This window comes from Ictalurus punctatus, chromosome 13 (assembly GCF_001660625.3).
Source record: "Ictalurus punctatus breed USDA103 chromosome 13, Coco_2.0, whole genome shotgun sequence".
Taxonomy (NCBI): domain Eukaryota; kingdom Metazoa; phylum Chordata; class Actinopteri; order Siluriformes; family Ictaluridae; genus Ictalurus; species Ictalurus punctatus.
The window spans coordinates 5,454,413-5,480,139 of NC_030428.2; the positions used below are offsets into that span (position 1 = coordinate 5,454,413).

At 37.8% G+C, this 25,727-nt stretch overlaps 1 protein-coding gene across 1 annotated transcript; it reads right to left on the bottom strand.

The window, feature by feature from the left end:
- Positions 1 to 348: 348 nt before the first annotated feature.
- On the bottom strand, positions 349 to 25,351 carry vstm4b (V-set and transmembrane domain containing 4b). Its single transcript, XM_017483806.3, has 8 exons — positions 25,173 to 25,351; positions 23,606 to 24,004; positions 10,639 to 10,692; positions 10,286 to 10,393; positions 3,444 to 3,477; positions 3,221 to 3,342; positions 3,045 to 3,109; positions 349 to 2,258 (listed from the first exon to the last, which is right to left on the bottom strand). Exons 1-8 carry the CDS (start codon positions 25,222 to 25,224, stop codon positions 2,133 to 2,135), a joined length of 960 nt encoding a protein of 319 aa, XP_017339295.2. The 5' UTR covers positions 25,225 to 25,351; the 3' UTR covers positions 349 to 2,132.
- Positions 25,352 to 25,727: the final 376 nt, after the last annotated feature.

Below are 25,727 nucleotides of genomic sequence, written 5' to 3' on the forward strand. Positions count from 1 at the left end.
TGGTGAAGCTCATCACCAGTTACATTTGTGGGTATACATCTGCATAATTGTAAATGGAGGCAAGGTGTATATTAATGTAAGTACTAAAACCTGTCTGTTTAATGAGGAATGTTGTCTGAAAACAGTTACCAATGGCATTTTGTTTACAGAAACCAATTTCAGGTTTAGAATTAGTAGGGAAAAATGTCTAGAAATATTATATTTGTTTATCATGATCTTAATAATAGTAATAACAATAATAATAATGAATTGCTAAATAATAAATTGCTAGATAAATGTAACTGTATTTAAGAGAGTGACATAATTTTCTGCATTTATTGTCGTTTGGCAATGAATCAAACACGGCCATTTGACTTTTTTATACTTTATAAAAAACAATACAAATAAGAAACAATACATACAGGACACATATAAGGTATACATTAATCAAGTTAACCTGGTTACCATGTCAACATGTTTACACAAATTGCACAATCTCTTAATCTTTTATGAAACTTTAGCAGTATGCTGATGTAAGTGTGTGGCTGGAAAGAGAGAAATCGATGCAGCGTGTGCTGTTTGCGTGAGCTTAGGATGGCCTTGTTGTGCCGAATTCACAGCTGGTACTTATTAGTAGTGCACGCAGTGGCCTGCTATTACGCTCAGTAAGGTTTGGAGGAGTGTTTCATTTTCACAGTTAAATAACGTTCCCAGATGAAGGTTTGTTATAATGTCAGTACCCTTTTCTAAATGGAAGAGGTTAATGACATCCCATAATTCTTTGCAACATGAGTGTTTCCATGTTGGTTTCTGTTTGTTCGGAACGTGAAGTTTTTCCAGAGCGGAGGCCATTGGATTAATAAGACATAGTGAATAAAAACAATAAAATATGGGAAAAGATGCAGATGAGTTCCAGTTAAGCTGCTCAGGAATAGTGGTTGTCCACTTCCATCTGTCTATAATGAACAGTTATAATAGATATTTATGCAAATGTTCTTATTGTGGTTTATTGTGTGATATATATTTTTTTAATTATTACACTGTGCAATAGGTCAAATCTCTTCTATTCACACTCATCACAATCACGAAGTTGTATTACAGTACTATGCTACAATACTGTACACACGGTACCGTTCCTTTTGGGGTGATACCCTCAAGTGTACACCTTACATGTAGTGCACCTTAAAACTTTACTGTAAAAGGCAATTACAATTCAGTTATGTACCTTAAATCTTTTTTAACCCAGATTATATCCACATTTCCAGGTACAAAAGAAAATGGTATCACACCAATAGCAAGAAAAGTACCATTTTCTTTCTCTCTTTTTTTTTTTTTGAGAGTGTACTGTTTTATATTGTCATAGGTTACAACTGTGCATGTGTTGTGTTATGCTGTTGCACATACACAGATTTTCAAGATTGCCAGCTCCACCTATTTACTACCATATAAATTGGCTTCTTGGTGTGTGTGTGTGTATGTGTGTGTGTGTGTGTGTGTACAGTATATACATATATACAGGTTTTTTTTTAGGAATTCAATAATGTTGATGTACGTTGAATGGCAATTACAGATATTTTGATTTTGATCTCTATACATTGGTGGATACAGATATGAAGGTTCTCATTATCATTTCAGTCAGCATTTTGCTCATACATTAGTTTAGCATGCACTAAAGAGATAAACATAACGTCATATACAGTGATTAAAGCAAACATGATTTTTTCAGTATTTTGCTCACGTCTGGATCTCCAGCTCTAACTAGCAATCAAGCTCTACCTTGGATCACTAATTCGTGCATTGCCGAGCAGGGAGTTGATCTTGGCACTCAAATGAAAGGGGACCTCTGATAACAGGAGTAGTTACAGGGGAGTCGATGGTTAAAAATGGCTGTTTATACAGCTATGAGATGTGTCAGACAAAACACAGTGGAATGTTCTTTACCACTATCTGAGCCGTCAGTCGGCCCGGCGTCTTGTGTAGCAGTCTATATGCAGAGTGTTTGAGTTTTTCAATAATAAAAATAATAAAACACAACATGAACAAAGAATTACAATTCAACACTATGTTACAAATCTGGTGACAAAAGTTTACTAGACATTGTCAATAATATTGAGCATTATAAATAATCAATGATAAAGCAAAACGATTTTGTCCTACACCATTTTGTCTTCAAAAAGGATTTGGGCGTACACAGTTCCTGTCTTTGAAGTTTTGGCATCTGGGAGAGGTTTCACCAGTTCAAGTTCTGCGTAAGTTAAACTCTCCTCTGCAATCTTTGGCTGTAAGATCAGAGAGATAGTTACATTCAGTGTTGTCCGTGAGACAAGTTAGTTCCTGTTATCACTTATGTTATAGCAGCTAAAAAGTATTCACCTCACCAACTTCTTTTTCCTTTTATTGTTATATGGCAAAAAAATGCAGTTTTTGTCATTACCACAGGCAATTGCTAGTTGCTATGGTAACCTGGAAAGCTTTGCTGTGGCTTAAATGCTTAAATTATAAAATAATGACATACCATATAATCAATGACTAGCTAACACCACATCAGTGAATCAATGACATAAAGCAGCATTACTTTTACCCCTCCAAAGTTGATTATTTTTCAATGACAGAACATTTGGAAGTGTTTTATTCCTCATATACCACATTTGCCACATTTTAATGTATTAATGAATGTCATGTCATACTTTTAACATATATAGCATCCGCCTTTCTGAAGACTTTGCTGTACTGGAACACCTATTGGCTGTTATGAAGACTCTTTCTGTAAATGTTAAAAGTCCCCATACAGAAAGCTTGACTATGTTAACAATTACATTATTTTCTTTGTTGGATAACAACATGTTAAAATATGTTTGTTATTAGGCTTAGATTATGTGGTGCACCATTAATATAATTAATATAATCCTTGTTATCGAGAATTCAATAGTGCTGTGGTATAGTAATTATTAATGTACTGATAATTAAGGTAAAGATATACTGGGTTCTTTAGAATTAGGTTCTTCCAAAGAAATCCAATTGCTAGTAAAGCAAGGATGAGGGTTAGCCATCATTGGTGAACTCACCAAAATGATCTTTCTTGGTTGAGGTTTTAAAAGTTTTGGCTTTCTCAGTCTGTCAGCAATGGGTGCTGGGAAATAAAACATAGGTGAAGTTATGAGTAAGTTAAAAGGGTAAGATAGACTTTTGTTATAAATTAAGTCCTTTACGCAATAAATTGAGAGAGAAGCACCACTTCTACCTTTAGCTGGGATCTCTGGTGGCTCCTCCACTTGTTCTGCTTTTTTCTTCATCTTGTAATTCTTTTGCTTCTTGGGAAGAGCTGGAGATAGACTAACTACACTTGTGACTGTTTCTCCAGAACTGAGCAGAGACAAGAATTAGTTTAATGATCATGGTTAGCGATCTTCCACTTACACAGCATGGCTTTTTTATTATTATAATTATTTATTAAATAGACCCACCTGTTTTGGGGACTCTTCACCAAATGGTAATTTTCTGAACAAACAGAAGCCAAAAAACGAGAAAGTTATTTAAATTAATCACAAAATTCAGTGAGAATTAGCAAAATAGCAGTATGAAAGCAGTATGAGACTAAAAACAATATGGAAATGGGTCTTTTTATGCTATATTATGGCATCTGCATTCTTAAATACCAAATCACATAGCATCATTAGTTGTTGATCAAAACAAGAGCAACCTGTAAATTTGTGCCCCCTGCTTCCTGTGAAGTGAACTGCAATGAAATATTGACATGGCTTTACTTCTTCTCCCTAACTGTACCATCCCTCTCTTGTGAAATAACAGATTGCAGGGATGGCCCAACTTATAAATATAAACAATGATTTACATACAGTACCCTCCACTAATATTGGCACCCTTTTTGGTTAAAAAAATAAATAAATCACAAAAATACTCTGCTCTCATGGATATCAAACAATTGCAAACACAACACAGGTTTATCAAAAAATATCTTTGTAAAATATAGTATGCAACAATTATATATTTGAAGTATTTTTCCATTGATACTTAAAATTTTGAGTACACCTGGGTGACCTGGAACAGGAAATTGTTAAACCATGACTTCCTGTTTCACAGGGGTATAAATATGAGGTAACACACAGGCCGAATTCCCTTAATCATTCATAACAATGGGTAAGACCAAGGAATATTGCTGTGACGCGCAGCAAAATGTTGTTGAACTTCACAAAATGGTACGTGTCTATAAGAAAATAGCACAAGCATTGAATATGCCCATTTCCACCATCAGGGCAATAATTAAGAAGTTCCAGTCGACTGGAGATTTTATGCATCATCCTGGAATTGGATGCATGTCTATATCATCTCAACACACTGTGAAGAGGATGGTTTGAGTGGGCAAAAAATCTCCAAGGATCACAGCTGTAGAATTGCAGAGGGTAGTTGCATCTTGGGGTCAGAAAGTCTCCAAAACTACAATCTGAAGTCACCTACATCACCACAGGTTGTTTGGAAGGGTTTCAAGAAAAACACCTCAAAATTTGATGTATCTGGAGAGATTCTGTATATAGGAATGGTCTCAGATCCCTTGCCCTGTATTCACCAACCTCATCAGGTATTATAGGAGAAGACTGTTATCTTGGCAGGGATATTGCCCAAAGTATTGACTTAAAGGATACCAATAATTGTTGCACACCTATATTTAAGATATTTTTTTTTGGATAAACCTGTATTTTGTTTGCAAGAGTATTTTTGTGAATTTTTTTTAACAAAAAAAGACAGCCATCCTTGCTCATATCTACCAAGGGTGCCAATATTAGTGGAGGGCACCATATATTTGTAACTAAGAACTGATAAAGACATAGTCCACAGACTTATGTACTTATATAGAAATAAAAAGTATTTTATTTCAGTCACTTAAACATGCTATGTTACCTGAAAGCCAAACTGTAACTTTCACAAACAATCAATTTTGCCACAAAATTCGATTTAGCTATGGGCGATATTCTCCAAATGAGTTTTATGTTGTAAATTTTGTTCTTCCATCTGAAAAGCAATTAAAACAACTTTGAGGCTAAAGATACACTGTAAATTTTTACAAGGTACATAAGTCTGGCTGCCAAATTATAGTTATTTCCTGTATCATTATTGTTGTGTAGCTGTTATCATTATAAATAATGTTAACAATCTTGGTTTGAAAGAACAGTCTGTACAGAGTTAATTATTGTAGCATAGGCATGTACGTTATCTAAAGGAGCCGATGATTACAGTATTTAATCATAGTGTCGACAAAGTAACAACAAAACATATGGTACACTTCTCATAGTGACTTAGATTGGAGTATGTGAAGCCTCATTAGCCAATAAATTAGGCCTGATGACTCACTAAGTTTCGGTAAGTAGGACGTTGTTTATCAATGTAGCTCATGCCATTGACAAAATGATCACAGTCTGTCAGCATCTCCATGCAAAAAAGTATATTTTTGACACTAAGAAAAATCTTTTATGACTTTGAGAAATTGCCCTGGTTGTCATAAATACAAGAAAAGCCCGAGTACAGTATACTCAGTATACAGGCAATAACAGACACTGTAGAGGTCATGGTCCTGAAATTTCAAGAAGGCCACATTTTCATGTTATTTGTCACAAATTCCCCCTCTCAGTGTATGGTGTGTTTCTGACATACGAGTGCTGCAGTTCATGTTGTTTTGTTTTGAGTTCAGTCTATGTGCTTTTGTTTATGACATGCTTTTTCTTTTGGTTATAGTCTCAGTTTTATTTTTGTTGTTGGTATTATTATTATTATTATTATTATTATTATTATTATTAGTAGTAGTATTAATATTAGTATTAGCATTATGGTGTACTGTACACTATCACTGATACGTTATTATAAGTAGTGGTAGCAGTAGTAGTAGTGGTGGTGGTAGTAATAATAATAGTAGTAGTAGTAGTGGTGGTAGAAGTAGTGGTAGTGATATTAGAATTGGTAGTAATAGTAGTAGTAGTGGTAGTAGTAGTGGCAGTCATTGTAGTGGTAGTAGAAGTGGTAGTGGCAGTAGTGGTATTAGTACTGGTGGTAATAGTAGCAGTAGTTGTAGTGGTGGTAGTGGTAGTACTATAGTAGTTGTGGTAGTAGTAGTAGTAGAGGTTGTTGTTGTATTGGTGGTAGTGGTGGCACTAGAACTAATAGAAGTATTGGTAGTAGTGACAGTAGTACTAGTGGCAGTAGTAGAAATGGTGGTAATTGCAGGGGTAGCATTAGTTGCAATGGTAGTGGTAGCAGTTGTAGTAGTAGTGGGGGTAGTAGTGATAGTCATAGTAATGGTTGTAGTGGCAGTAGTGTTAGTCCTACTAGTATTAGTAGTAAAAATAGCAATATAGTGGTGGTAGTAGTAGTAGTAGTGCTTTTAGTAGTACTGGTGGTAGTAGTAGTAGCTGTTGTTGTATTGGTGGTGGTGGTACTAGTAGTAACAGTAGTAGGAGTGGTAGTAGTAGTAGTAGTAGTAGTAGAAGTGGTGGTGGTACAGTAATAGTAGTTGCAGTAGCAGTAGTGGTAGTAGTAATGGTAGTGATAGCAGCAGTAGTAGTAGTAGCAGTAGTAGTAGTAGTAGTAGTAGTAGAAGTGGTGACGGTAGTGGCAGTAGTAATAGTAATGGTGGTAGTAGTAGTGTAGTAGTTGTAGTTGAAGTAGTAGTGGTATTCATAGTAGTGGTAGTAGAAGTGGTGGTGGTAGTGGCAGTAGTGGGAGTAGTATTAGTATTGGAAGTAATAGTAGGATTAGTTTTATTGGTGGTAGTGGTAGTACTGTAGCAATAGTAATAGTTGTTGTACTGGTGGTAGTGGGGGTAGAAGTAGTGGTATTTGTTGTTGTATTGATGGTAGTAGTAGTAGGAGGAATGGTGGTAGTTGTGATAGTGGTAGTGGTAATAGAAGTGGTGGTGATAGTGGCAGTAGTAGTAGTGGTGGTAGTAGTAGTAGTGGTAGTAGAAGTGGTAGTGGCAGTAGTGGTAGTGGTATTACTATTGGTAGTAAAAGTTGTCGTGGTGGTAATGGTAGTAGTACTACTACTGCCACTACCACCACCACTTCTACTACTACTACTACCACCATTACTAATACTACTGCCACTACCACCACCACCACTACTGGTATTAGCAGTGGTGATAGTAGTAGTAGTAGAAGTGGTTGTGGTAGTGGTCGTAGTAGTAGTAGTGCTGGTGGTATTGGCAGTAGTAGTAGTAGTAGAAGTGGTGATGGTAGAGGCAGTAGTAGTGGTGGTAGTAGTAGTAGTAGAAGTGGTGGTGTAGTGGCGGTAGTAGTAGTTGTAGCAGTAGTAGTAGTAGTGGTAGTGTCAGTAGTAGTAGTAGTGGTTGTGGTGGTGGTAGTGGCAGTAGTATTAGTAATGGTGGCAGTAGTAGTAGTAGTAGTAGTAGAAGTGGTGGTGGTAGTGGTAGTAGTAGTAGTAGTGGTGGTGGTGTTGACAGTAGTAGTGGTAGAAGTGGTGGTGGTAGTGGCAGTAGTAGTAGTAATGGTGGTGGTAGTAGTAGTAATAGTAGTAGAAGTGGTGGCGGTAGTGGCAGTAGTAGTAGTAATGGTGGTAGTAGTAGTAGTAGTAGAAGTGGTGGTGGTAGTGGCAGTAGTATTAGTAATGGTGGTAGTGGCAGTAGTAGTAGTAATGGTGGTAGTAGTAGTAGTAGTAGAAGTGGTGGTGGTAGTGGCAGTAGTATTAGTAATGGTGGTAGTAGTAGTAGAAGTGGTGGTGGTAGTGGTAGTAGTATTAGTAATGGTGGTAGTAGTAGTAGTAGTAGTAGAAGTGGTGGTGGTAGAGGCAGTAGTATTAGTAATGGTGGTAGTAGTAGTAGTAGAAGTGGTGGTGGTAGTGGCAGTAGTAATGGTGGTAGTAGTAGTATAAGTGGTGGTGGTAGTGGCAGTAGTATTAGTAATGGTGGTAGTAGTAGTAGTTGTGGTGGTGGTAGTGGCAATACTATTAGTAATGGTAGTAGTAGTAGTAATAGAAGTGGTGGTGGTAGTGGCAGTAGGAGTAGTAGTGGTGGTGGTAGTAGTAGTAGTAGTTGTGGTGGTGGTGGTGTTGACTTGACTAGACTAGTTGTGGTGGTGGTAGTAGTAGTAGTAATAGAAGTGGTGGTGGTAGTGGCAGTAGTAGTAGTAGTAGTGGTGGTGGTAGTAGTAGTAGTAGTAGTTGTGGTGGTGGTGGTGTTGACTTGACTAGACTAGTTGTGGTGGTGGTAGTAGTAGTAGTAAGAATTGGTGGTGGTAGTGGCAGTGGTAGTGGTAGTAGTAGTAGTAGTAGTAGTTGTGGTGGTGGTGGTGTTGACTTGACAGTAGTAGTAGTGGTGGTGGTGGTGGTGTTGACAGTAGTAGTAGTAATGGTGGTGGTAGTAGTAGTAGTAGAAGTGGTGGCAGTAGTGGCAGTAGTAGTAGTAATGGTGGTAGTAGTAGTAGAAGTGGTGGTGGTAGTGGCAGTAGTATTAGTAATGGTGGTAGTAGTAGTAGTAGTAGAAGTGGTGGTGGTAGTGGCAGTAGTATTAGTAATGGTGGTAGTAGTAGTAGAAGTGGTGGTGGTAGTGGCAGTAGTATTAGTAATGGTGGTAGTAGTAGTGGTAGTAGTAGTAGTAGAAGTGGTGGTGGTAGTGGCAGTAGTAATGGTGGTAGTAGTAGTATAAGTGGTGGTGGTAGTGGCAGTAGTATTAGTAATGGTGGTAGTAGTAGTAGAAGTGGTGGTGGTAGTGGCAATAGTATTAGTAATGGTAGTAGTAGTAGTAATAGAAGTGGTGGTGGTAGTGGCAGTAGTAGGAGTAGTAGTGGTGGTGGTAGTAGTAGTAGTAGTAGTTGTGGTGGTGGTGGTGTTGACTTGACTAGACTAGTTGTGGTGGTGGTAGTAGTAGTAGTAATAGAAGTGGTGGTGGTAGTGGCAGTAGTAGTAGTAGTGGTGGTGGTGGTAGTAGTAGTAGTAGTAGTTGTGGTGGTGGTGGTGTTGACTTGACTAGACTAGTTGTGGTGGTGGTAGTAGTAGTAGTAATAGAAGTGGTGGTGGTAGTGGCAGTGGTAGTGGTAGTAGTAGTAGTAGTAGTAGTAGTTGTGGTGGTGGTGGTGTTGACTTGACAGTAGTAGTGGTGGTGGTGGTGGTGGTGTTGACAGTAGTAGTAGTAATGGTGGTGGTAGTAGTAGTAGTAGTAGTAGAAGTGGTGGCGGTAGTGGCAGTAGTAGTAGTAATGGTGGTAGTAGTAGTAGAAGTGGTGGTGGTAGTGGCAATAGTATTAGTAATGGTAGTAGTAGTAGTAGTAGTAGTGGTATTAGTAGTAGAAGTGGTGGTGGTAGTAGTAGTAGTAATAGAAGTGGTGGTGGTAGTGGCAGTAGTAGTAGTAGTGGTGGTGGTAGTAGTAATAGTAGTAGTTGTGGTAGTGGTGGTGTTGACTTGACTAGACTAGGTGTGGTGGTGGTAGTAGTAGTAATAGAAGTGGTGGTGGTAGTGGCAGTAGTAGTAGTGGTGGTGGTGGTAGTAGTAATAGTAGTAGTTGTGGTGGTGGTGGTGGTGTTGACTTGACAGTAGTAGCAGCAGTAGTAGTAGTAGTAGTAGTAGTAGTAGAAGTGGTGGTGGTAGTGGCAGTAGTAGTAGTAATGGTGGTGGTAGTAGTAGTAGTAGTAGTAGTAGTAGAAGTGGTGGCAGTAGTGGCAGTAGTAGTAGTAATGGTGGTAGTAGTAGTAGTAGAAGTGGTGGTGGTAGTGGCAGTAGTATTAGTAATGGTGGTAGTAGTAGTAGTAGTAGAAGTGGTGGTGGTAGTGGCAATAGTATTAGTAATGGTAGTAGTAGTAGTAGTAGTAGTAGTAGAAGTGGTGGTGGTAGTAGTAGTAGTAATAGTAGTAGTAGTGGTAACAGTAGTCATGGATTGTCTAACCATTTTTTTTTTTGTTTACTACCATTTTACTCCCCAATTAACTATTGCATTAATATATATTTTTTGCAAACTGTCCAGGAACCTGTCTATTTTGATGCTCTCTAAAAAAAAAAAGTAAGGCTCTCCTCCTATATTGATGCTAGTTTCACTTCTTGTTGCATTTCCCAGGAATTTTTATGAATAAGGAACCACTGTGACCACTGTGGCATGGCTTTCTACCAGGTATAGGAATTACGTTAGCGCTCTATTGATGCAAAGAATGTAGAAAGTTGAACATAGAAATTTTTCTATGGTACCTTAAATTTCAAACTGCATGGACAACTTTCCTTGTCATAACATCTCAACTCATCTTCACACACATTGACTTGAAGTGAAGTAAAAAAAAATAAATAAAAAAATAGCTTGTACCTTTTAAATGCCTCTTCTTTTGCAGATACTGGCAGCCTACTGTCACAGTAAACATACACATGCACAAGAGCCCTACACAACATATCAGCACCGCACACAGATACACATCTGAAACACACACAAAACATGAACTTCGACTTGAACATGAACCATGGCTCCAGACTTATCAAATGACCACAAGAGTTTCATTTAAACAATGTCATATAAACAAGAGTATTTGCTGTGGGGAGAATAAGTGAAGTTTATTGTCTCAGGTTTAAAAAAAAGAGAAGCCTTTCCTTCTACTTCCATGGATGGAGCTCTGCACTATTTTTGTCCAGAATTGGTTGGGTAAGAATAAATCTGTGGCTTACCTTCAAACAGGGTCCAAAGCCCGTCCTTGGCATTGGTGGATGGAAGGAAGTGCACTGCAGAAAGAACAGGGAGAAGTGCATACTCATCACTGCGGCTCCATAGACCTGGTAATTGCACAGCTCTCAGGTTTAAATAAAGTTAATTACAGGCCGCTGTGTGTGGGATGACAGCATGAAGGCTATCCCTTTCTATAGATGCACTCGTTCTTGGCCAAGCAGCTCATCATGGTTGACACCCGCTGGGAGTCTCTGAAATACTCGTAAACCCTGTCAGTAGCTGATAACAAGGTTAGCCAGGCCTGCAGATGGCACGACGTAAGCAGAAGGAATGCCGGCACTTTGATGTACTGCTCGTTCATGATCTGCGTTCATTCTCATGTGCTGTTTAGTATTTAGCAATGACTATCCTATCCTCAATTCTTTAGAATGTACAACGATACAAGCATAAAGTGTATCTTAAAATGTGCCTTAGATTTATCGTAATTATTAGCATATTGAACAATTTACTGTAAAATACACAGAAAAGTCAGTAACACTTTAGAATTAGAATGTTAGTAAACATTACTTAAAAGATCAGTAAGCATTACTAAATAGTTAACTAATCATAGTAATGACAAGTAGCATGTTTATGTATTAATAGCAGTGCACTAATAATCATTACCAAATAAATACTAAAATTCTGTTAAATTCTCCACTCTGATTGGTCAGCATGTGTTTAGTAATTTTCTAGAACAGCAGCGCTGACACTAGTGCTGACTGTACATCACAAGATTATATTAATGCACTTCTTCTAATATGTTATTATTTCTTTTATTTCTTATATTTAAGGTATTTGTAAAACAGACACTCTGCATAATACGTAATATAATTATAAAGCTGCATTTTTTGGGTTTGTAGCTGCTATAATTCAAGCGATAATACAAACCAACTTGTTTCACGGACATTCCACAACGTTAAAAGTTACAAAATTATAAATTGTATAAAAAGTATGACATGTTGTTATTACTATTTTTTTTTTTTAAATATTGGCAGATTGCTGTGTTATAAGAGGAATAAAACACTTTGGGACATGTTGTTATTGGTAAATAATCAACATCGGGGTGGGAACAGTAACTCTTATTTTCCAATAACAGCATGACACTAAGTGCTTAACTCCTTACATAATTAATACAATAATAAGTCTAAACAGGTAAAAGTAAGCTGAATAACCACTTTAGAATTTAGAACTTGATGTGCCATTTACTGAATTATCAAAATATTAGTGTCTATTCCTGTTTATTTCATAGAACAAGAATAGACTGATGAATTTCAGAATAAAGTTGTTTTTTTTTCTGGCCATTTTGAGTCTATAATCGAACCTACAAATACTAATGCTCCAGATGCTAAGTGTTGCTAGCATGGTGTGACATGTTTCTAGCATGTTACTAGCATATTTACCACTTGCTGGCATATTTTAACATGTTGACAGGAGTGCATCACTGTGTAAAACATGTCACTTCCTGTTTCTAGTAGGTGGCGCTATGACTATAACTGAATATTGGCATATAGATATCTTCAGGCTGGGACTTTTATCAAACTTTTGAAATTTGGAGCAGAATGGACATTGTATATTTGAGTTATAACTAGGGCTGCACTATTATGAGCAAAATGATAATCACGATTATTCTGATCAATATTGAGATTATGATTATTCATTGATTTCAGGGACAACATATTTTTATTGCACTTTCACATTTAAATAAACAGACCACTGCTTTCAGCTTCATGTTGTGCTACATTCTGTCACGGTTTCCCCTTTAGGCAGAGCTCTGGAGAGCATGTGGGCGCACGCTTGCACGTGCAAGGTGTGCGAGCGCCTGCTCTTCTAATGTTGACAACTGTGACATTGTTTGCTATGGACACGTGCATTTGTTATGTTTCTGTTATGTCTCGTCCCTGTTCTGCCATTGGCTGTTATTTGAGCATGTGTCTAGATTGGTGTCAGCCGTCAGCACTTAACGTGCTGATTATGTTTGTATATATACCGCGTGCTCCCAGCACACAGCGCGGAGTATTAGATAAGATACGAAATGTTAGATAGATTCATTCGTTAGAGAAAGTCATTGTCCATGTTTTGTGCCTTGTTAGATTTAGTTAAGTTAACTTTAGATTGGTCCATTTAGTTCACGCTGGTTTTTCCGCTCCCAGTTCGTAGTCATAGTCTATGTTTCTTGTTTTGTTTCTTGACCCTGTTTTCCGTGACCACGACCTTGATTCCTGCTTTGCCCCGTGGATGCCTGTTTGCCGATCGCTTGACCTTTGCATGTTTCTGGATTACGTTTTTGGATCACGATTTGGATTTACCTGCCTGTGTCTCTCTTAAATAAAACTGTTAAACTTCATTCGCATCCATCCTATCTCCCTTACGTCTCGGGACGTGACACATTCCTGCTAATGTACAAATCTTTACATCAAATTAAACTGATCCTTAAAGTGCATCATCTCGTAGAAGCAAAATATAAATAAAATAGTACCCAAAATATAGGATAAGTAAAATTAAAAATGCCATCAACCAAATGAAAATATGCATCAAATATAACAATAAGCAACCAAATGAAAACAATTCAGGCGTATGCATAAAAGGCAATAACAGTGTTTACAGGAGGAGAAACGCAGACAAATCATCCAATAGAGTGACACAGGGATGATGTCATTTTGTACCGAAACCCAGAAGTTAGCATCACACCTGTTCCCTCGACAAAAACCCAATAGGATTTTCCCATAGAGTTTTGGATTATTGCAAAAAATAAGCTCTGTGATCCACAGAAGTTTACAATACGAACACATTTTGTCCATCAAGATCATTTTCACAAATTAACATAACTTTTATGAAGTTTGAAGCCTAAATACAATTGCCAGAAATAAACAGTCAACCGTACGCTATAAACGAACTACACCACGGTCACTCAACTTCAACGTCACCAAGCTTCCGACAACTTTTCCAAACTTGATTTAAAACATTTTCCATAACACGGATTTACTCTTTGGATGAATCTTCATCCACATTTTTTGGGGGTGAATTGTGCACAGCAGACCTGAACCAGTTTATGTGCAAAATTTATTCCTGTTTGGTGTGATGACATTTAATGTCTGTAGTGCTCTTTTAGTGACAGACTTTGTTTATGTTCTACATGTGCATTTGCTATGATTTCTATCCTGTCTCCGCCCCTGTATTATCATTGGTTGTTCCCTTATGTGTCATCATTAGTCTGAGCTGTTTTGTGTTCACCCTTAATTACGTTTGTCATTTAAACCCCTCGTGTCCCTTTGTTCGACACATAGTATTGTGTGAGTTTTCCGTGTACCAAGCTTTTGTTCGTAGTTTTGATCCTGTTCTCGGCCTCGTTGTTTGATTCTTGTTCAAATTGTTTATGCTGGTTTGCCGATCGCCTGACCTTTTGCTTGTTTTTGACCCCGCTATTGTCTCACATTTTGGATTTGTCTGCCTCTCTTCAGTAAAGCTCTTATCTGCACTTGCATCCGTCCTAAACCCTCTTTACATGTAAAAGCTTTAAAAAACCATGAGTGGGGTTTTATTGCCATATTTTATGTTGTAGAATAAAACATGAAAATATTTTGAGCTTATGTTCACCGCAGACCTTATTTCAGAGTTTTAACCAAAATCCCACTAACAAACTCATTGACCTCAGGGCGATGAAGCCAAAGGGCTAAAATGCTAACTTAGTTCCAGGTTTTGACATACAAAATGACGTCATCCTTGCACCACTCTGTGGTGATTGGCTGTAAGTTTAGGAGGCGCTTGATTTGATATGAGCGGAGGATGAACTTTAAATGGCAGTACTGTAGTCAATCGTGTTCATGTAGTCAAAATCGTAATCGGTATTTGATTAATTGTGCAGCCCTAGTTATAACAACTTCCTGTTTCATGGCGTACCATCAACACTTAGCCCACGCTGTGCAGCAAAAACTAAAGTTTTTAATCAATCCGATTAAATCTCTAGGAGGAGTTTGTTAAAGTACGAGGCCTGGAAATGGCAAAATCTGAGCAAAAATTGAAGAAAAACATCTAAATGACTGACTTCCTGTTGAGTTTATGGCATGCATTTTAGAGACTTTTTTGTACGTATTGGCATGTTACAATTTTGTAAATGTAGGTGAAATGTAGCACACATCATTGAAATTTTGTAGGTGGCACTATTGAGCCATTTTGCCACACTCAATACACCTGTATCAGATGTAAATGTTCACCACTTGCATGTTTAGACCTCAAAAATGTGATTAGTTTGATATCGAAAATTGTCAGACCACCACAAACACACCCTTCAACAAAAACTCGAAAGCTTCGCAATTTATCATCGCCAAGACTATTAGATTAGACTTACTGAATATGATATCGATCGGATGAAATCTCTAGGAGGAGTTTGATAAAGTACAAATCATGGAAGTGGATGTTGCCAGTAAGTGGCACTATGACTATAACTAAATATTGGCATGTGGATATCTTCAGACTGGGACTTTAATCAAACATGTGACGTTTGGGGCAAATTGGACATTGTATGTTTGAGTTAAAACAACTTCCTGTTACATGGTGAAACATTGAAATTTGTGAAACTGCCACATCCACTGCATGGAGTTAAAACTCAAAAGCATAGCAATTTAACATCACTAAGGCCTTTAGATTAGACTGAACAAATATCCTGTCGATCCGATGAAATATCTAGGAGGAGTTTGTTAAGGTACGAGGCCTGGAAATGGCTAAATCTGAGCAAAAATTGAAGAAAAAAATCAAAATGGCTGACTTCCTGTTGAGTTTATGGCATGGGTCCAAGTTACACATGCTTACCGAATTTCGTACATGTAGGTGAAACGTTGCATGAGGCACACATTGTTGAAAATTTGAAGGTGGCATTATTGAGCCATTTTGCCATTCTCTATTCTGGAACCCCTATCAGATGTAAATTTTCACCAGTTCTGATGCGTGTGCAAAGTTTCGTGAGTTTTTGGGTAAGTTAGGCCCTCAAAAATGTGATTCATTTGAGAAAAGAAGAAAAAGAATAATAAAAAGAGGAAACAGAGCAGACCCAATAGGGCTTCACACCATATAGTACTCTGGCCCTAATAATAATAATAATAATAATAATAATAATAATAATAATAATAATAAACAGAGCGGATCCAATAGGGCCTCACACTAGCAGTGCTCAGACCCTAAATAACGAGGGGTCCCTCTGTCAGAGGGGACATAGGGCCCTCGCATGTCATAGCCAGAGCAATCTGGCAAACATAGGTCTCAGTTTTAAAGCCTGGTGCTAATATTGATTTCTGTAGACAGATGAGAGTGATTTTTATACTAGGGTTGTGCATTTCAAACTACTATAAAAATAATTTAGCTCATACTGCATAATGTTTTACAGTACACTGCATATAATATAACTATGACTTGTAGTTGCCATGTTGCTCCAATCAGGAATGGCCCATTGATAACATTGCACAATTTGAAGCTGATCAGATCAAGCATGACCAAGTTATACTCACTATATTTGTACAGAGTTTGTTGACTGTAGCTGAAAAAGGGGCATACCAAAAATGCATATTTTAAAGGGGCAAAATATAGCCTGTTTGATTGTGTCACAACATTACCACTTCCTTTTTGGCATGCCAAATTGGCATTCCTTGCCATAGCAACCCCCTAATGACACATCAACAGACCATATTCAGATTAATATTGCATGTTAATTTGTAGAGTTTGGTGACTACTTTCAGGCAAATCACATAAACTCTCTGGTGCCCAAGATAAACCTTAAAGACATCCATATAAACTCAACTTCTAAGTGCAGCGTAACTATTTCAGTATAGGTGGTGCTATAACTATGACTTATAATTGGCATGTTGGTGCAATCAGGAATGGCCCATTGGTAACCATGCACAATTTGAAGCTGATGAAACAAAGAATGACCAAGTTATACCCACTTAGTAGCTGACTTCCTGTTGGGTGGAGTTTAAGACTGTCAGCACAAAGTTGACCAGCTTGATGAAATCGATATATTACCAAGGTGACTCTAGCTGAAAAGTGATATGCTACAAAGCATCCCATAAATGCATATTTTGAAGGGGGCAAAACAGATCCTCCCCTGCTCCTCCATAATTTTTGCAACACTTCCTGCTGCCAGTTGGTGGCACTGTGACCATGCCCCGCAATAGTCACATCCATGTGATCAGCCCCCAATACCAAATATAAATCTAAATTTTGACCTAAATCACACAATGCAAACCAAAGATATGAGCTATACCTATATGTCATTTTTATGCCATAAGTTTATCGCCACACCATGGCAACACTGTTCGATATATCAAAAATATGTACGCAATTTAGGAGCATTTAAAAGTTCAGAGCCTGCAATTTTCAAAAAACTCCACATTAAATTCAAAATGACAGACTTCCTGTTGGGTGGAGCTAATGACATTTTGAAACTTGTCTGGCATGATGAGAACAATATACTGTAATATAGTATAATGTACTGAGTTTGGTGACAGATAAAACTACCCCCCCACCCCCCCATACACACACACACACACACACACAGTTTTCTTAAAAGGTGGTGTTACAGAGCTCCCTCTCCACACCACTTTCTAAGGCTTTGCCAGTGTCTAAACTTCTAACCAGTAGTATTATTCCTCTTCATGGCCCTTGTTGTAACTATGTTAATTTATCTTGTTTATACAAATTGTTTGAGTAGCAATAAAGTTTATAAATTTTTGCTGTGAAGGAAAAAAAGACTATTTATTATACATACAATTTGCAAATAAGTATTGTATACATCAATAAGCAGTGTTTAGTCACATTAACACATCGTTCAATTAATATGGAAACTAATGTTAGTTATCATTACTCTCATTAGTTAATGGTCAGTCTGTTTTTTAATGATTTACTAAGGTTTTTGCTGTACTAATTAATGTTTAGTGATGTTACTTTATTAATACTTTAAAAAAATTCTTAATACAAAAAAAAAGTAATTATCATTAATATTATAATTACTATATCAGTACTATGTTTATGTTAATGATTAATAGACTTATTTGACTGTTTAATAATGATGTATCTTTATAAAATAAATCTTATTTTCCAGCATGGACTCAAAATTACAAATTTGTAAGAATTTTACATTAGCCAACTAGCGTGTAAACTTACAGATTGTTAAGGTAAAGCTGGACTAGCAATTGTAGCATTTTTTAAAATGATTTCATTTGCATGAAGTTATATTCACCCAGTCTTCCTATTAGCTTTATGCTGGCATAAACTGTATGAGCTTTATCAAATTAGAATTTATTATTGAATTTAATGTGATTATTATTATTATTATTATTTTAGATTAAAGCATGCATGTAAAATGTATTACTCTGACTATGTAGAAGAACACAGAACTGTCTCTAAAAATGGATGTCATAAATGGAAGTACATTTTTTGGTTATGTATGTCACTATTCATGGCCTGCTTAATAATACACTTATTTTGGGTTCTAATTCATGTGTGACAGAATTGGAAAATGAATAGAGACTTTCTCTTCAGTAACACAGCACATATTTGGACAAAGGGACCCAGATACAAAATGGTCTACCACAGCATTCATTCAGAATGAAGTCTGGAAAAAAAGATGAGGAGATGCCAAAAGTCACTCTGTAAGACACAGAGCCCATCACACTGCATCAGTAACACAGCTGCAACAACTTTTTAAAAGGAGGGAATAATGCTGCATTCGAATGAAGGTTGTAATTTCTGACCTCCAACTAGAAAAAGACAAAGAAAACACCCCCTCAACTTGTAATTCCTACTTGGGAACTCGAGGTGGTCTCCTCCACTTAGAATGTGTCATGTTGAACTTCCAGTGACCAGTATGAGGGAGTGTGAGAGCGATGACGCCAAATTTAACACACCTGCTCCCCATTCACACCTCAGACCTTGTAACACTAACAAGTCACATGACACCGGGGAGGGAAAATGGCTAATTTGGCCCAATTTGAACATTTTCACTCAGGGGTGTACTCACTTTTGTTGCCAGCGGTTTAGACATTAATGGCTGTGTGTTGAGTTATTTTGAGGGGACAGCAAATTTACACTGTTACACAAGCTGTACACTCACTACTTACATTGTAGCAAAGTGTCATTTCTTCAGTGTTGTCACATGAAAAGATATAATCAAATATTTACAAAAATGTGAGGGGTGTACTCACTTTTGTGAGATACTGTATGATCTCATGATCTCACTGTATGATCTGTATGATTGAATAGTGCACCATGATACATCATGGTGCACTATTCAACCAAAACCAAACACTTTGATTGACTGATTTTAAGAAAACGTCTAAACACTTTTATTTGAAGAAATCATTATGCGAATTATCATCATAATATGATGTCCCTGAGCTGCTGTGAATCAATGCTGCCCTGATAATCCTGTAATAGTACACAGTCAGTGCTATGTCAGGGGTTAGATTTACATAAACATTTGCTCAGAAAGAGCAAACATCATCACACACAAGCTTTAGGCATGAAAGAAGTCAGACTACAGAGGACCTGGCAGCCAATTAGGAGAGAGAGAGAGAGAGAGAGAGAGAGAGAGGCAGTGAGTCAAATATTATCAAAAAGAGGTCTTTCTAATAAATAATGGTCATCAGATTTATACTCACTGTGCAATTTGTATTGCTACTCAATTATGTTGTTTGATATCCAAAGCTAGCTAGCAGCTAACTAGGTACATTTGGTGTTTTTCTGTAGTATTTCAAACTCAGTTCTATATTTCATCTTCTGATCTGTTTGAACAGACATGGTGGTTTTATTCTCTACACTGCATTTCTGTCTATAAGTCCCAAGGATGTGGAGATGTGGGAAAGCCCCTACATTCACCCCACAGTCCAGTGCTAGGAGCACTCTGTGTGTTTACAGCAGAGCAACCATTTCCCCTACAACAATAGATTGATTTTAGCAATCTAGCTAATGTTAGGTGATTACATAATTCTGTAGGTTATGTGCAGTATATGAGAACTGTTACACAGTAACATATAGACACTGCTGCTCACTCAGGCAGTCACAGTCTGAGCTAACTGGTGATTAAAAAGTGGCAGTCAAGTCACTGTGCACGGATACATTTTTATTCTTCTGTAATACCATCCTCAGAATGTCCAAAAAACACATACTGCCGCAACCCAAATCGCATATCATCATAGTAACTATGATGTTAGTACAGTTCTGGTGTCCTGAATGTTTAAGCATACTGCTTATTGTTCAGTATGGTGTTTGGAACACAGCCTTGCATTCTTATTGAATGTTGGCCATGGTGGAGGAGGTCATGATGTGAAATGTTCTTCTGCAAGTAGCTTGCAGTAGCAGTTTTCTACCAGATGCAACCAGCAATTTTAATACTGCATGTGCAGGAGATTACTGTAGTCATACTATATTCTATATTGTATCCAGAATTGTTTTCTGTGCTGTGGGTTGCTGGTAGATATATCCACCCATTTATCTACAAACTAAATCGATTAGCTTTAGCTGGCAGAATTTTAGCTGGCAGAATTCTATGTCACTATTTTTGTTTTCTATCACTTTGAGGTGGTATAAGTTAGTTGTTTACTTAACCAAAAATGTAGATCTCAAATTTAGTCCAATTCTTCCAAAAAACCCGTTCTCTACAGTGTGTTGTTATCCAGCCCACAAATGCTTTTGGTGTTTTTGCTTGTACAACCAAAAATGTAGCTCTCAAAAATAGTTATTGTTTAGATCATTCGGTCCTCAATGGATATAGCGTTACTTCCTCCACATCTTCCACAGAACACCTCCCTTGTGTTGTCCTGCCCACAAACGTTGTTGGGCATGTCTCTCTGCTACTGTGTACTTAAATCTTGACCACATCCTCTACACCACAGCAACCTCTCCTACACAAAAAAACACAAATGCTCCTTACAATCTCAGTGGCTCAGTTACAACCTCAGTGCAAGGTCAGATCATTTTCATGTGACTGTTTATTTACAGAGATCTGACCTGGCTTTGTAAAAGGTCATGTATGGTACATGTTTGCTGTTGGTTCAGTATAATTTCAGATAAACGATACAAACAAAGAGGTTTTCCTAATTTTTACAGGATGCAGAACTATACTAACTAACGGCAGCCTGATGTGAACTGGTTCTGATCCGTCAGAATGGATCATTTTAAAGTGCTGTGGTTATGGATTAATAACTAATGCCTGCATATTTTTTATATAGTCACCATACCTCATGTAGGTTGATTGAAAGTTCAAAGGTATTGTGTCTGTTAGCTCCAAATTTATTGAATATGGCATCTGAAAATCTAGAAAGCTTTACCTTGGATGACAACACGCTAGCTGCTAGTTGGCTGGATGACTAATCTATTACATTCCATACACCCCCGCCCTTCCCACACGCACACATAACCCCAGGTTTTGTAATTTAATAAAGGGAAACTCTAACTCAACTTAGAAGCCTAAACCAAACGAGACAGCCAAAACACAGATATGTGATTTGACTTTTATATAGCATTTGACCTGTGATAGATAGTAAAAAAATAAACCCTCCCCAGGAGTGATCAACCAACAAAGCAAGACGTTTAAGGTCACAAAGGAACCCAAGGTAACTTCTAAGCAACTAAAGGCCTCTCTCACATTGGCTAATGTTAATATTCATGATAGATAGATTGAGAGCATCCTGAGCAGCTGCATTGTTGCCTGGTTTGGAAACTGCACCATATCAGATAGCAAGACCCTGAAGCAGATTGTGAGGGCAGCTGAGAAGATCAACGGGGTCTCTCTTCCCTCCAGCATAGATATTTCCACCACATGCTGCACCCGCAAAGGCCCCCACACACCCTTCACACAAACTCTTCACCCTCCTGCCGTTTGAAAATGGTACCGAAGCATTCAAGTCCTCACAACCAGACTGTGTAACAGCTTCTTCCCCCAAGACATCATATTCATCAATAGAGACTGGACTGACACGCACGTGTGTGCACACATCCACATCATATTTAAAAATCATATTTAATTTCTTGTCACTATTATACTTTTTATCTGGCTCCTACTGCAATAACTGCTACTGTATGACCATATATGATATAAGCTAATCTGCTGAATACAATGTCATAGTATGTTATGTTTACATTCACAGCATTTTTATTATATTGTTAGTCTTTTGCTCTACCTGTTGTTATATCAGACACTTCCACACTAGAACTGTTTACTGGTCAGCACTACATTATCACTTACTGTGCCTATTGTCCTGTTTTCAGTAGTTACTATACTATCTTGTGGTGTTTGCACATGTTTCCATGTGAACTTTATTTAGAAACGTGTAGATCTTATTTAGTCCTGTGTCGTCTCGTGTGGTTAGTGTGTTGTTTTATGTAGCACCATGGTCCTGGAGGAAAGTTGTTTCATTTCACTGTGTACTGTACCAACTGTATATGGTTGAAATGACAATAAAACCACTTGACTTGACTTGATTCCATAATCAGAACACTGAACAACAATGTAGTGCATGGCAGGGTTGCAAGGAGAAAGCCACTGCTCTCCAAAAAGTACATCTGTAGTTTGCCCAGCTGCCCGTCCGCAGTTTGCTAAAGGTCAGGTGGACAAGCCAGAAGGCTACTCGAAAAAAATATTTTTTTGGACAGATGGGACCAAAATAAAATATCTGGTTTAAATGAGAAAGCGTTATGTTTGGAGAAAGAAAAACACTGCATTCCAGCATAAGAACCTTATCCCGTCTGTGAAACTTGGTGGTTGTAGTATCATGTTATTGGCCTGTGTTGCTGAATCTGGGCCAGGACGGCTTGCCATCACTGATGGAACAACACATTCTGAACTTTACCATCAAATTCTAAAGGAAAATGTCAGGACAGCTGTCTGTGAACTGAATCTCAAGAGAAATTGGGTCATGCAGCAGGACAATGACCCTAAACACATGAGTCATTCTACCAATAAATGGTTAAAGAAGAATAAAGTTAATGTTTTGGACTGGCCAAGTCAAAGTCCTGACCTGAATCCAATAGAAATGTTGTGGAAGGACCTGAAGCAAGCAGTTCATGTGAGGAAACCCACCAACATTTCAGAGTTGAAGCTGTTCTGTACTGAGGAACGTGATAAAACTCCTACAAGCTGATGTACAGGACCGTTCAACAGTTACTGGAAACGTTTAGTTGCAGTTATTGCTGCACAAGAGGGTCACACCAGATACTGAGAGCAAAGGTTCACATACTTTTGCCACTCACAGATATGTTATAGTGGATCATTTTCTGCAATACATAAATAAGTATAATATTTTGTCTCATTTGTTTGACAGAGTTCTCTTGATCTACTTATCATATTTATGCAGAAATATAGAAAATTCTATACAAACTTTCAAGCACTACTGTATCTGTCTGTCTGTCTAAATACAATGACAGATGAAGGTAAAGAAACGTTTGCCAAGTGCACATAGAAATCACAATAATCACCAGAGCATGAAGAACACAGAGAATTCAGCAGCTCATATCTACAAAGAATGCAAACCAAAATATGTCCTTTTGATTCACTTCCTGCAATTGGGTCAATTCAGATTCAAATCAGTTTCTCACTGCAAATTATAGTTTATTTGGCGGCAGATTGAGAACAGGTTGTTCAGACACTCTCTGACCAGTTGTGTTGGTCCTCACCTGAGTGGATTGCTGTGTTGTCACCTCCCTAAAGATCCACACAAAGAACCAAAACACACTAAGGTTCATTTCAAATGGACCAAAGACTGTATATGGGAAAGCACTTTAATGTTTTTGTGCTAGTGGCCCAAAGCTTGTGAGTTCAAACGGCAACTCCTTGAGCAAGGCCCTGATCTCCTCAGCTATATGCTTAAAATGAATCCTCACTTTTAAGTGTGTTTGGACATAAATGTGTTTGAAAAATGCTTAAATGTTACTCCAAAGTCTCACCTTTAAGTTCTGTCGCTGCTGTGGAGTTGGCAGACGATTTCCATCTGTCCTGATGCTTCTTAAACTCCTGCACTTTGCAGCTGTACAAGCCTCTGTCATCTCTGGTAATGTTGATGATCAAGAGGTTGTAGATCTTGCCCTGCTTCACTACTATTAACTTAATCTTGGGTTTGGGGAAGCTCTTGCTGTAGTTTCCATAGAATTTGGCCCTCCTCATGTTCACTTTGGCAAGGAGCTGCTCGTCTCCTCCAGACGTGGGATGGAAAATCCAGCGTAGCACAAGAGCAGTGTCTGATTTGTGCCACTGGTTCACCTGACATGATAGAGTGACGTTCTCACCCTCAACTGCCACCAGGAATGGAGATGGAGTGACCGTGGCATTAATGGCTGCACAAATATCTAGAGATACAGAAAAGTTTAGCTAGGTTAGTTAATAACTTAGTTAAGGTGGAGGTTTCTGTCTATCAATTTTTATTTTTAAGTTAAAAACCGTGCATAGAAACTTTGAGTGCAAATTTTTAGGCCCAGTTGAGGTAAAAACTTGGGTTTAATCCGTAAAGATGCAACAAGAACTAATGTTTCTGTCTATTTTGCTCATATTCTCTTCAAAACATATCCACATGACAGACATGATATTTGAACACTAGGCTTCAACTTTACTTTTGCCAACTTTTTAGAAATTCTCTTAACATTTCAAAGCTATTGGATATTGAAGTCCCTTCTAGATGTTCTTTACCATATAGTATAACCATATTTACTGAATAATGCAAAAAAAAAAAAATAAAAAAAAAAAAAAAACAGGCCTCAGTCCTGTTATTTCTCTACAATCCAGCACTGTATAACATTTATTTAATACTCTTAAGCAATGCATCCTAGATGCAGAAACATGGCTACTTAATGAACCCAAATTGTTGGACCTCAGACACGTATAATCTTTGTGAATAAACAGTAATAGTTTCACAAAGTCATTGTTGTCTAATGAATTGTGAATCAGCTCAGACATCTGGCTTTCACAAGTGTTTCACAAGTGAAATATTCCACAGACAGTAAGCACTTTTTTAGGAAAGTGAGGAAACAGACACAGGACCCTTCATAGGCGCTGATGCTGTATTTAGTAACATATACTATGGTTACATATTTATACATACACCTACACGAGTAAGATTTTGGCTCAAGCACGTGAGCTACATTGTGGTAAATACAGTATTCTGGTTAGGGAGGAGTCACAAGCCACAACAAAGTCAACAGAAAGAGAGTCGCTTTCTGCTCTAGGAAAGTTTTCTGTGGCACTGCTCATGTTTTCGCAGGGTTTTTATATGTTTTAATAAGTGAATATGTTTTGCATTCCCAAATCTTTACTGTTTTGACACATTGATTTTACATCTCATGAATTTCAAATTTAAGTTACCTTTTTTTGACAGCTTCTGGCAGAGCCATACAACAAACCTTACAAACTCAAAAGGTTTAGTTAAGGGCTCGTTTAACAACCCATGCTGATTTTATGACCTAACATCATTACATATTGTCTCACAAGTGTTTATTTTATATCATAAGAGAATTTACTTACCTCTGAAGAAAACACTAGTCAGGAAAACTGTTAACCCTGCACAGATCTTCATTCTCCAGTCTGACTGGCTCCATAAAAAAGTTCAGTGTCCCCACAGAAAGGCGCCCGTCCAGTCTCCTTTATTTTCTCCCCTTTTCCACTCTGAAACCTGAGACAGGGCATGTCCTGTTTCTTCTTAGTGTACTCCCTCGCTTCTCCTCCTCCCTCCCTCCCTCCCTCTCTCTCTCTCTCTCTCTCTCTCTCTCTCTCTCTCTCTCTCTCTCTCTCTCTCTCTCTCTCTCTTGCTCTCTCACACACACACACACACACACACACACAGTCTGCACTCAGTAACCCTCAGTGACTTAGGGTCACTAGCACTATAGTTTACTTAAAGTCTACCTTGTTTTTGGTTTTGGAAACCAGTCCAGACACAGAGTTGAAGCTCAGTTCAGCTTTGCCTTCGCAGAATATTTTGCAGTGAAGTCCAGATCTTGCATCTTGCAGGCTTGTTAACATACTCTACAATATCAAGAAGATCAGACTATCTGTCAGATATCTATCAGAATCTGCGAC

What these genes read in the sequence shown, in the direction of transcription:
- vstm4b (XM_017483806.3), bottom strand. Translation starts at nt 25,224, where the DNA reads ATGAAGATCTGTGCAGGGTTAACAGTTTTCCTGACTAGTGTTTTCTTC. An exon ending in AAAGAAGAGGCATTTAAAAG is followed by an intron (nt 3,478 to 10,285) that starts GTACAAGCTATT and finishes CTGTTTGTTCAG; the next exon opens with AAAATTACCATTTGGTGAAG. An exon ending in AACCAAGAAAGATCATTTTG is followed by an intron (nt 2,259 to 3,044) that starts GTGAGTTCACCA and finishes CTGATCTTACAG; the next exon opens with CCAAAGATTGCAGAGGAGAG.